General features: G+C 42.5%; 2 protein-coding genes across 2 annotated transcripts in view; one reads left to right on the top strand and one right to left on the bottom strand.

The window, feature by feature from the left end:
• The window catches only part of LOC106571069 (regulator of G-protein signaling 6), a 140,362-nt gene that overhangs the window by 29,304 nt on the left and 97,437 nt on the right, over nt 1–13,621 (top strand). The window lies entirely within an intron of this gene.
• On the bottom strand, nt 6,349–11,162 carry LOC106571070 (zinc finger protein RFP). The gene is made up of 2 exons (XM_014143734.3): nt 11,073–11,162; nt 6,349–8,306 (listed from the first exon to the last, which is right to left on the bottom strand). Exon 2 carries the CDS (start codon nt 8,109–8,111, stop codon nt 6,690–6,692), a length of 1,422 nt encoding a protein of 473 aa, XP_013999209.3. The 5' UTR covers nt 8,112–8,306; nt 11,073–11,162; the 3' UTR covers nt 6,349–6,689.

Genomic DNA, 13,621 nt, shown 5'->3' with positions numbered 1-13,621 from the left:
ACACGTGGGATAAACAAAAGTACAGTCAATAACACAATAGAAAATTCTATATACAGTGTGTGCAAATGGCATAAAGAGGTAAGGCAATAGGCCATAGTAGCGAAGTAATTACAATTTAGCAGATTAACACTGCAGTGATAGATGTGCAGATGATGATGTACAAGTAGAAATACTGGTGTGCAAAAGAGCAAAAAAAAAGTAAATAAAAACAATATGGGGATGAGGTAGCTGGATGGACTATGTACAGCTGCAGCGATCGGTAAGCTGCTCTGACAGCTGATGCTTAAAGTTAGTGAGGGAGATATAAGTCTCCAACTTCAGTGATTTTTGCAATTTGCTCCAGTCACTGGCAGCAGAGAACTGGAAGGAAAGGCGGCCAAAGGTAGGTGTTGGTTTTGGGGATGACCAGTGAGATATACCTGCTGGAGCACGTGCTACGGAAGGGTGTTGTTAAAGTGACCAGTGAGCTGAAATAAGGCGGAGCTTTACCTAGCAAAGAGTTATAGATGACCTGGAGCCAGTGGGTCTGGCGACGAATATGTAGTGAGGACCAGCCAACGAGAGCATACAGGTCACAGTGGTGAGTGGTATATGGGGCTTTGGTGACAAAACGGATGGCACTGTGATAGACTGCATCCAGTTTACTGAGTAGAGTGTTGGAGGCTATTTTGTAAATGACATCGCCGTAGTCGAGGATCGGTAGGATAGTCAGTTTTACGAGGGTATGCTTGGCAGTGTGAGTGAAGGAGGCTTTGTTGCGAAATAGGAAGCTGATTCTAGATTTAATTTGGGATTGGAGATACTTAATGAGTCTGGAAGGAGAGTTTAAGTCTAACCAGACACCTAGGTATTTGTAGTTGTCCACATATTCTAAGTCAGAACCGTCCAGAGTAGCGATGCTGGTCGGGCGGGCAGGTGCGGGCAGCGGTCGGTTAAAAAACATGCATTTAGTTTTACTAGCGTTTAAGAGCATTTGGAGGCCACAGAAGGAGTGTTGTATGGCATTGAAGCTTGTTTGGAGGTTTGTTAACACAGTGTCCAAAGAAGGGCCAGATGTATACAGAATGGTGTCGTCTGCGTAGAGGTGGATCAAGGAATCACCCGCAGCAAGAGTTGATATATACAGAAAAAAAGAGTCAACCCGAGAATTGAACCCTGTGGCACCCCCATAGAGACTGCCAGAGGTCCGGACAACAGGCCCTCCGATTTGACACACTGAACTCTATCTGAGAAGTAGTTGGTGAACCAGGCGAGGCAGTCATTTGAGAAACCAAGGCTGTTGAGTCTGCCTGATAAGAATACGGTGATTGACAGAGTCAAAAGCCTTGGCCAGGTCGATGAAGACGGCTGCACAGTACTGTCTTTTATCGATGGCGGTTATGATATCATTTAGTACCTTGAGTGTGGCTCAGGTGCACCCGTGACCAGCTCAGAATTGGCCCACCGTTGTCCGGGTTTGGCCGGGGTAGGCCGTCATTGTAAACAAGAATTTGTTCTTAACTGACTTGCCTAGTTAAATAAAGGTTAAATTAAAATGAATAAATGTATTTGATACCATACCACTAATTCCGCTCCAGTCATTACCATGAGCCTGTCCTCCTTAATTAAGGCACCACCAACCTCCTGTGGCAGATACATAAGTCAATGTTAAATATTAAAATACCCTAAAAGATGTGATCTAATTCTGCACTAGACAGGATTCAAAACATCATAATGGTAAAAGGGAAAGGGGGATATCTAGTCAGTTGTACAACTGAAAGCATTCAACTGAAATGTGTCTTCCGCATTTAACCCAACCCCTCTGTATCAGAGAGGTGCGTGGGGGCTGCCATAATCAACATCCAAGTCTTCGGCGCCCAGGGAACATTGGGTTAACTGCTTTGCTCTGGGGCAGAATGACAGATTTTTACCTTGTCAGCTTGGGGATTCGATCCAACAACCTTTCGGTTACTTGCCCAATGCTGTAACCACGGGTGTGTTTAGAAGCTTTAGAGTGAGGAAACGACACAAAAAGTGAAGGGATCTAATTCTGCACTGAACAGAACTCGAAACATTAAAATAGTGTTTTCAACCATTTCCGGTAGTGCTCCCAGTCCCTGGCAAGGTGTTGCTCAACACTTGATTAAGTTGTGTTACAACACACCATGTAATGTTTCAAAACATCTCAGGATGAGGTGTTTCAATACTCCAGAAAAGGTTTCTTCTCCTTCAAGTTGGTGGCAGCTCAGTTGCCACTAGTTTTGGTGTTAATTTCATTTTGGTGTTCAAGCACTTCATTTCAACTGGAGTGACTGCGGTTCCGGATTTTCTGGAACCCGACTTGCCGTTGATATTGATTCGGTGATATCTACGCATGTGCGTTAAGTACAGTGGCTTCTGCCCAGTGCTTTGCTGCCGCTTCCCCCGGTTTCCACTAGTTACCACAGCCACAAAGTCAAATTGGCATTATATTAAAAGTGCATAAAAAATAATATGTTTTTTTTTAATCTTAATTTAATGTTAGGCATAAGGTTAGCAGTGTGGTTAAAGTGAGGATTTAATCAGATTTTAAGAGGAGAAACGGTAACTAGTGACAACTGCTTCCTCCTCACTGACATGTATGGGGAAACTTTATGTTGTACTCTAAAGATATGTCTCAAGCGTGATTTCATGTTCTTTTTCAGGATGGGTGTTGGGCTACACGCAGCTATCATGTTGTACACAACAGACATGATCATAAACTTTTTTTTTTTGTCCGTGACAAACAGTATATTTGGGCAAGCATATAAAATACAAGCAAGACACATGCAGGCAGTCACATACAAGCGATTATTTTCTCATTATCATCGCAAACATTGGCTAGTTCGTTTTTCAGTCACTCTGGCTACGATATGTCAGCATAACTATTAAGATTATCATCACATAGTATGCAGTCTAAAGGAAAAAGTTGACAAACGACGTGAGAAAAAATAGCGCCCCGGGCGATGCAAAACGAACTCGGTCATTATCAGCTGTTGTGCCAGAAATCCCCCCTTCGCTTGAACGCGCACGCACTCGATTCTTCATTACTGCTAGTAGCAGAAATTATTTTTAATTTGTGTCAATGATCAGGTTGGGGGCTGGTTTAATTTTTTTTTTTTATGGAGGTTTGATCGTGGGGGAAGGAAATTAGAAGGGGGAGGGGGTTGACAGGCAAGAAAATGGCCTTGCCGGAAGCCTCCCCCCTTCTAATTTCCTTAATTTTGTGGCTAGAGTCAAATACTTTCTGTGGCACACATCAGAGTCAAATGCTTTCTATAGAACAAACTTCGTCAGGAGGGATAGGCAACCAAAATGAATAATTAATGTATGTGTGTTATATTAAACAGAGGAGGGAGTAAAATGTGGCAAGAAATAAACATTTCAGAACAACTACTAGTCAAATAAGACATGAGAGAGAGATGACGAATTTTGGCAAAGAGATTTATTTATAGACTAATACACACGAACCAAATAGCCAAACCGAAAAACGCAGACATTACTAGTGTCTCACGACCAACCGCCATAACAAATAAAGTGAAATGCAGCCTAACTTGATCATTGACAGCTGCCTTGAAGGACACAAATATAAGATTACTGAAATGTGGGCTAAACTGACAGCGTAGTGAAGCGCAGAGTGCATGCTGTAACACCGGTCCCTATACACATACACATAGGGGCCGTTCGGCTGCCCCGAGGTGGAACAGCTAGGTAGCCTACTACGGGTTGTAGTTGCATGATCATTGAGAAGCGAAATAGCAGTTAGTATGGCCTGTGTGCAGTGGCGGTTCTAGACCATTTCAACTGGGGGGGGTGGGTCAAGCTGGGGCCAGTTGTACTGTTAGAGGGGCCAGTTACATTAGACGTTATTGTTGTCAAATCGTTTTTCTTCACTGCATTAGCAGGCAAAAGACCATGTTCATAATCATCATCCTTGCCACTGTCTAATAACGGATGTAAAAAAAGAACGATAGCAAAAATGAATTATGTAAAAGTTATTTCATACCCCACATTTAGGGGGGCTACAAGGGGGTCCAAAATTGTTGTCACAGGGGCACTGCCCCCCCCCCCCCCCCCCCGAACCGCTGGTGCCTGTGTGTGGTTATAACGCAGATCGTTTTTTTTTTTGCCTCAACGCAAAAACTCAAGTGGGAAGTTACATCATTTTTTTTCAGGAAGTCAGGCTAGTGGCTATGATATGTCAACAGCTATAAAAATTAGCCTACATCATCACACAAAACGCTGATTGTGTAGGTGCTGTGTCCTGCTTGTGCCACCGCAATATCCTTAACAACAGACAGAGGTTGTATAGCCTTCAATAAATATTCCATATGGGTGGGAGACTGCATTTACAGTCCCGGCTTAATTTTAACAGTGTGTCATATTCACTATATAATGGTTATGTTCCAAATGGTACCCTGTTCCCTATATAGTGAACTATTTTTGACTAGAGTCCTAGTGTAGTATATGCAATAGGGTGCCATTCCCCCCAGAAATGTCCGGGAACTTGCAGGTGCCTGGGTGGAAGAGTGGAGTAACATCTCACAGCAAGAACTGGCAAATCTGGTACAGTCCATGAGGAGGAGATGCACTGCAGTACTTAATGCAGCTGGTGGCCACACCAGATACTGACTGTTACTTTTGATTTTGACCCCCCCCCTTTGTTCAGGGACACATTATTCCATTTCTGTTAGTCACATGTCTGTGGAATTTGTTCAGTTTATCAGTCTCAGTTGTTGAATCTTATGTTCATAAAAATATTTACACATGTTACGTTTGCTGAAAATAAACGCAGTTGACAATGAGAGGACGTTTATTTTTTTTCCTGAGTTTAGTTTGGCAAAGTCCGCTTCAAACTTGCTCACCCCCCCGCCCCCCACCCCCCTCACCTCCCCCTCCTCACCCCCCCATCATAACATTGACAGACTGTGTGGTCATGATGAAGTGTTTGTGTGTGTTCAGTCAGTCCGTCCATCCGTTTCTCACTCTCACACTGAGCGACTAAAGCACATCTAATAATAGCAGGTAATCTCAGCAGGTTAGATGAAGGAACTGTGGCATCACAACAGGAAAGTGTCCAGAGTACAGTCCTGATTTTAATTAAGATGCCAAATACTAATTAGAAAGGTTTTTTTAAATCATAGATAGTGTCGTGTCTTTGGCTATGCCAGATTAAGTGATATTTCATGCTATTCTATACAATCCTTTCTCTGTAATTAATATTACCTGATTAAGCTAATCATGTAAATGTAATTAACTAGAAAGTCGGGGCACCACGGAAGAACGTTTATAGAGCCGTTATCTTCCGAATAAACTCTTAAAATACTTAGTAATCTTTTACATCGATAGCCGTCATCTTAATCATCTTATTTTCAGTCTCATAATGAAAGTTGTAAATTCTTGGTTATCTTCACGAACCCTGGCTAACAAGTTGAATCAGCAATACAAAACTGGGTTTAATCATTTATTTACTAAATACCTAAACCAATCACACAGAATTACAAATACACAGAATACAATGATGTCATACAGAAAACATCCCTGGTGGACGGAACATGTATGAAAGCTGGTTACACAAAGGAAAGGGGGTTGGGCTTGAATGAAAGAGCGGGAAGACTTAGGAACAAAGAAACAGCAGCTATGCTATCGTAAATACATTATCTTATGCATTACTAAATTACCGCCCATTTGGAAAAGGAAAATGCAATAAATATTTACTCTGAGCTGCGCTTCGGTAGATTGGTCGTAGATGCTGGCCGGGTTGGCCAACAGATCTTCCTGTCCTCAGAAGAATGTCTCTGGTGGTACATTGGCTACGTGGTGGTATCTTCGTCTGTTTGTTAGACTGGATCCATCGTCCGTCCTTTCCTAGCCCACGTCTACAGCGGCCGCTGCTAACTCAACGGCTAGGAAGTATCACTTCTGTAGTGAATAAGCTCAAAGTTCATACCTTTCGCCACCAAAGCTCACGCCGAGGTTGGCTTAGTTCTGTACTTGACGTGGGTCCTTCTAACGTAGAGGCTGCACACCTCACGTACTGGAACATGTGGTTATCTTTTCGTCAAAGGCTTATATAGTGGAGAGGGGGAAGGATGTGTTTCATCGTTTATAACCCCTGTCTCTTCACAGGGTTGGGCCACTGATCAAGCAGGCACTTTCCTTATGAAAACCCAATTCTCTCATTTGGAAGCTAAAATTACATTTAATCTCCTAACAAACAATTTCAATATCAAACATTTCAATTGCATAACAATTCCATGTGACTCTCATAACTAGAGGGTGTATACTTTCCCAGGTACAGTTTATGTCATCCTGTCATCAGTCATAATGTCTCAGATGACAACCGAACTGACATCCATACTCATTACGTTCCAAAGCATATTTCCAACTGGTTTTATTACCAAAATATGGTTCCTTTCCCCATTTGTTTGATGTTCCCAGACTCTCTATATTTAACAGGACAGCAGTCCTTCAGGACAGCAGTCCTTCAGTAGGGTCAGAAAGAGAGGGGAAGGGAGAAAGGTATTTATGGGGGGGGTCATAAACCTTACCCACAGGCCAACGTCATGACAATAGTATTACAGTTAAAGCTTTCAGGTCTCAAAGTTCAAAACCCTCTAAAATACGTTTTGGTTATTCTTTTTTGTGATTGTTGGTTATGTTTAGTGATGCTTCATCCCTAAGGTGAAAACTCAGTCAGAGTGACTTACAGGGCAGATGATCAATGGGGCCTCGTTTTTACCATGTGTATAATAAAAGGGATAGATTTTCTCAGTGAAGGTGCAGCCAGTAAAAGAGTAGATATGTGACAAGGCTTCCACATCATAAAAGGAGACCTCTCCCTTCTCATAATCCACAAACACCCCTACCTTCTGGGGCTTCTCTCTCAGGGATAGAACGACAACTTCCTTATTGTGGGCCTCGTACGTCTCCCCATCCCAAAACCCCACAGTCCACAATCCATTCCCCGGAGAGAATGTAAAAGACCCCTTCCTGTTGATGGATTCTTTTGCCACTCCTAAAGTCCATTCAGTCTTTTCCTTTACCTGCACCTCATAGTAGAATCTCCCTAAGGAGAAACCCTCCTTTCCCAGGACACAGATGCCAGCATTAAACCTCTCTGGGTTGTCAGGGAGTTTCTGTGCTCTGTCTCCATACCTCACTTGTTTCCCATCACCAGACACAATAAGCCAGAGATGTGCTGTATCAGGATCAAAAGTCACATCTACTGCACACTGCCTGATTCTCTTCAGCTTGATTTCAGGCAACTTCTCCATCTCTTTATTGAGTGTCTTCCCTAGCTCAGACACAGCTCTCATCACAGTACTCACACACAGATTCTTGTTTACACTGATCTCAGACCAGTTCTTGGTAGGTGGAAGGCTGCAGAGGGATGGAGAACTCTGGAGGAGGTGGAGGTGGTCCTCAGTGTGTGACAGCTGATCTAGTTCAGTGCTTTTTCTCTGTAGCTCAGTGATTTCCTGCTCCAACTCTTTGATAAACTCTTCACCCTGCCTCTCTACCGCTTTCTGCTTCTTCTCAATCACCTCGATGAGCTCAGCCTGGCTTTTCTCAATGCACCGCACCAGAGCAGTGAAGACCTCCACACTATGTGCTATGCCTTTCTCTGTATCTCTCTTGCTGAGGTCCCCTGAGTGTTTGATCTCCCGAATCTTCTGCTTTCGTTCCTGGATCATCTGCTGCACTTTCCCCTTAGTCTTCTCCAGCTGAGCCTTCCTCTCTCCACACTCTTCCTCTATAGGGACAGTCTTGTGAGTCTTGTGGTCTGTCTCAGTGCAGATCTGACACACACACGTCAGGTCTCTCCTGCAGAACATCTCCAGGGGTCTGCTGTGTCTCTGACACACCTTGTCTTCCAGGTTGTCCGCGGGGTCGATCAGCTTGTGTCTCGTCAAGGCTGCCACTCTCTGATGAGGCTCCAGGTGAGTCTCGCAGTAAGAGACCAGACACACCAGGCAAGACTTCAGGGCCTTGCGCTCACCCTCAGTGCAGACATCACAGGACACTACTCCTGGTTTGGTGAGGTGTAGTTCAACTTCTGGGGTGATGGTTGTGACTTTAACTGGAGACAACTTCTTGAGCTGAGCAGCCATTTTGGAAGTGATTTACGCTGAGATCAGGTCTCCTGTCAAAGGTATTTTTACACAGTGGACACTCACAGAGGTCAGTGGTATGCCAGTATCCACTGATACAGGCCTTGCAGAAGTCGTGTCCACATGAGAAGGTGACTGGGTCAGTGAACTCATCCAGACGGATGGAACTGGAGCTTCTCTTAAGACAGGATAACGCTGGAGGATGCCGTTATTAGGAACAAACCAAAAAAGTGATGTCAAACTATTGTAATACACAGTTGATCATATGCATTCGGGAAAGTATTCAGACCCCTTGACTTTTTTTTCACATTTTGTTACGTTACAGCGTTATTCTAAAATGGATTAAATCTTTATTTATTTTTTTATTATCAATCTACACACAATACCCCATAATGGCAAAGCAAAAACATGTTTTTAGAAACGTTTGCAAATTTATTACAAATAAAAAACAGATACCTTATTTACATAAATATTCAGACCCTTTGCTATGAGAATCAAAATTGAGCTCAGGTGCATCCAGTTTCCATTGATCATCCTTGAGATGTTTCTACTACTAGATTGGTCCACCTGTGGTAAATTAAATTGATTGGACATGACTTAGGAAAACTGCTAAAAATAGCGCCGGAGAGGATGGCTGATGTTTTACATGCTCCTAACCAACAGTGCTATTTTGTTAGTAGTTTTGTGTTGTTTATAACTTGTTTTTTAAACCTATTTTGTACATAATGGTGTTGCTACTGTTAGGGTTTAACCAACTATTTGTTAGCATAACCTATATAAAATAACAGAGCAGCTATGCTATAATAATAAGTATATAAACTATAGATAATTGAATACTGCTATATGTTAGAGGAAGTGGCTCATGTGATGGTGGGTCATGTGGAAAGAATGCTGATGCTGTAAAAACAGGATTTTCTGTAGAATAATAGCAATAACAGGATATGGGTGAAATGTATATGCAGGGGGGTGTAAGGGTTTTAGAGAACTGTGCATTGTGCAGTCACAAGATGAGACATCCGCCAGAGACAATAGCTACGCCAGGAAGCAGGAGTGCGTCTAGAGGTTGGGACCAACCTGCACGCCAACGATAGGCTGGAATAAGTCTAAACCATACCCTAGCCTCTACTATGACAGGCCCTCAGGGAGAGAGAACTAAGTCTGTCAAGTATTTAAAGAAGAACTTATGATGTCATTCCAGTTCTCTGTCTGCCCTGCGTGGTGTTACAGTGAGCCCGTATATACGAACAACATATTTACCATTCAAGTGTTTGCATTAATTAAAGTAAAAAGAAATCAGAAGTTACTCTGTGCTGACTATTTTCTGATACCAGATTCGAATTGACGCGGCCCAACACTACCATCTCGTATGACCAGTCACCCAAGTCAGAGACTGTCTAGGACTAAAAGGCTCCTTGTCAGCTTCTACCCCCAAGCCATAAGACTGCTGAACAGTTTACCAGTCCGGTGGCCTTTTGATTAACGTTGAAATTGGCCCCCCCCATTTGGTTTTTATACTGCTGCTACTCGCTGTTTATTATCTGTGCATAGTCACTTCACCTTTACCTACATGTACAAATTACCTCTAACCTGTACCCCCGCACACTGACTCGGTACCGGTGCCCCCTGTTTATAGCCTTGTTATTGTTATTTTATTTTGTTACTTTTTATTATTTTTTACTTTAGTTTTTTGGTAAATATTTTCTTAACTCTTCTTGAACTGCACTGTTGGTTAAGGGCTTGTAAGTAAAGATTTCACAGTAAGGTGTATACTTGTTGTGTTCGGCGCATGTGACATGATTGATTTGATTTGGAAAGTTACACACCTGTCTATATAAGGTCCCACAGTTGACAGTGCATGTCAGAGCAAAACCAAGCCATAAGGTGGATGGAATTGTCCGTAGAGCTCCGAGACAAGATTGTGTTGATCTGGGGAAGGCTACCAAAACCTTTCTGCAGCGTTGAAGGTCCCCAAGAACACAGTGGCCTCCTCCATTCTTAAATGGAAGAAGTTTTGGAACCACCAAGACTCTTCCTAGAACTGTCTGCCTGGCCAAACTGAGCAATCGGGGCAGAAGGGCCTTGGTCAGAGAGATGACCTGAATGCCAAGCGTCTGGAGGAAACCAGGCACCGCTCATAACCTGGCCAATACCATCCCTATGGTGGTGGTGGCAGCATCATGCTGTGGGGATGTTTTTCAGCAGCAGGGACTGGGAGACAAGTCAGGATTGAGGGAAAGATTAACCTTCTCCAGAGTGCTCAGGACCTCAGACTGGGGCGAAGGTTCCCCTTCCAACAGGACAACAACCCTAAGCACACAACCAAGATAACACAGGAGTGGCTTCGGAACAAGTCTAGACTTGAACGCAATCTAAGATCTCTGGCGAGACCTGAAAATAGCTGTGCAGCGATGTTCCCATTCCAACCTGACAGAGCTTTAGAGGATCTGCATAGAATGGGAGAAACTCCCCAAATACAGGTGTGCCAAGCTTGTAGCGTCATACACAAGAAGACTCAATGCTGTTACCACTGCCAAAGGTGCTCCAATAAAGTACTGAGCAAAGGGTCTGAAAACGTGATATTTTTTTTCTTTTTTTTAAATACATTTGCAAACATTTAAAAAAAAGTGTTTTTACTTTGTCATTACGGGGTATTGTGTGTAGATTGATGAGGAAAAATAACAATTTAATTCATTTTAGAATAAGGCTGTAACGTAACAAAATGTGGAAAAAGTGAAGGGGTCTGAATAATTTCCGAATGCACTGTATATTGTAAGCATTTGTGGCGATGTTCTCACATATAAATCCTTGCATATTAAGATATTTCCTGAAGTTGAATACTAATGTATTAGGCGGTTAACGTGCACAGGTTCAGTATGAAATAAGTTAATACATATATATAAATCACACAAACAAGTATTAGCTTAGCATAAGTGTTTGCTCCTTCTCCTCCTCCCTCCTTACCTAAGTATTTTGTCTTCCAAGCAGAGAACAGGGGACAGTGATTCTACAACTGACTTACTCTTTTGTTCAGGTTTTCCAGTTGAGTTTCACTTCAGCAAAGTGATGTCACTAAGCCCTTCCCTGCATTCTACCATTTCCTACCACGTTGACTTCTGCTCTTAAAGGGATAGACCCTCTGAAATTGATGGCACTTTTAAAGCATGACTCTTTGACTCAAATATAATGGTGGTACAAGTCAAACACATCAGTCCTGTCTCAACTTAAATGGTATCATCAGAATTGACATTGGATAAAAGTACAGACCCAGAGTGTCAAAATGGCATATCATGTACTGCAATTGGAGGAACAAGGGGAAAGTAATGCTGCTTTGAAATTTGATAAATTTGTAACCCCACTTTTGAGAAATGCCCCTTGAAAAGTTTTGGTTGAGTTTTTACACTTTGTTCACAACCATTCAGCATTGTTCACACGCTCTGAAACCTTTTCTCCACCGATCTCTTTAAGGATTCACGTGAGGCCATGTGCTAAACAGAGCGAGTAGTTTAGTAAACAACCAAAGATTTCTAAAATAAAAGTGGTTAAAGTAGTAGCCTACAATAAGGAACAACTCCAGGTAAAAAATACACTTTATAAAGAACGTAAGATCAATAAAAGTAGTGCCAATCATGTTGGAGGTCAATTAAATAATCAAAACATGCTTTACATACCAAGTATTGTTGTTTCCTTGTAGAGACGCCACACCGCTGCTTTTGTCACATGAGATGGCGGCAGCTTTCCACCAAAGTGTTTGTGTCTTGGGTGGAGTCCTGGTTACACTATTGCATTATCCTCTGCATAGATGTTGATGAAGTTCACAACTCGCTGCAAGTCCTCATGCTTCAGGTGTAACCTGTGCTTGCTCGGCCCGGCTCGCTTTTTGATGGGAGGCATTAGATCATTCTCCTTGTATGATTGGTGGAGGAGAGTTAGACGTGTTCTGCTGATGCTGAAAAACAAATCCCAGATATAAATATTTTGTAATTATTACACAAGGCCTACCCAGACACACTTTTCTAAATTGATGGATGTGAAAGAGAGGCTACAACCAGCCACGTCTAGCTAAGTGGAGGGGTCTCTATTGTCTAGACCTGTTCACATGTCATCAAATACAATAGATGGACATAATCACCTCCAGACACACCTGGTTAAGTTGGTGGGTCATGTAATCATCTGGCAAAGTGGAGTCTTTTTGTTTAGACTAACTAGCTAAACAATGAACCATGATCCCAACCCACACTACTAGCAATACAAACAGAATGCCATAGCTTGCCACCATGCATGAAATTATGTGTTATGAATCTACAGGTAGCTCAAAGCTAACCAGCTAGGTTCAATGTTAGCTAGCTAGCTAACAGTACGCTTTAACGTGCAATGAAAACAACTTTCTGACAAAATTTGAAACGTATAAAATCTGAAATGTTTCACAGTCATGGTTGCCATTAGTTTGAAGATGTAATCCGTGTTTTATACAACAGCCTTCTGTGTTCTCTTTTCAACTTCGTCCGCATTTGCAATCAAAACGTCAGAATGTTCTACGTCACTTTCTCATACTCCTCTTTTCACCGGGCATTCCACTGATTTCAACTCAGTCAACTTCTTTCGTGATAACAACACTGTTGATCTCCGTTTCTTCCCCATCACTGTCATCAGAAGACTCTACAACGTCTGGATGAATGAAAATGTTTTTACTTTAAGTCAGGGATTTCCTCATCGTCTGATTCATTTTCAGTAAGAGAGTCAGCATGGTACGATCTTCCTCCAGAAAGTAGTCCATCACAACTTTTTCCCACTGATCTTTGTCGATAGCGCCTGCTAAATTCAGGGAAGCAATGTTGTTGAGAGTAGTAGCAACACTTTTGCAGTTCTCCATGGCAATATCTTTCATAAAGCAAAGATTCTCCTTCTTCTTTGGAGATGAACGGCAGATGGCATCCAATATGTTGCATTAACGCCCCCAACTGGACTATAATATAAATCCATTATACTTTGTGATAACTTTTTTTTTTTTAAACATTCTTCCAACTAACCCTACACTCATTAAAACCCACTACCCCCTAACACTACTTTGAACCTATCTGCTCCTGCACCATGCCCTGTATCTCTTCTGAAGTCAAATCTCGTATGGCCAAATACTTCTCTGCAGCTGCCACCACAAAAATCTATTTTCTGTCATTTCCGTTCCATTTCTGCGGTACAGTTAACCATTGCTAAGAAGCCAACCTTACTGAAGCAAATATCACTTGTTGGCTTATCCCTCTGTTCTGGCACAGATCTATTACTCACAAGGATCCTTTCAGGATCCCTCACCCTTGACCCATCCTCTTCTACTTTCTTCACTGCCTCAGCATATGACACCTTCTGCGCTACACTGACTCTAGCCACATCAACCTGCCTCTCTCGCACCAGACACTTCCAATCCCCAGCAACATGAGCACCCCTACAGTTGACACACACAACTTTATCCACCGAAACTACACAGTCTTCTATCCCATGCCCTCCTGCACACTTCC

This window comes from Salmo salar, chromosome 15, assembly GCF_965601325.2.
Source record: "Salmo salar chromosome 15, fSalSal1, whole genome shotgun sequence".
NCBI classification, from domain to species: Eukaryota; Metazoa; Chordata; class Actinopteri; order Salmoniformes; family Salmonidae; genus Salmo; species Salmo salar.
Note: the sequence above shows the minus strand (reverse complement) of the source record. Positions and strands in the feature narration are given on the sequence as shown.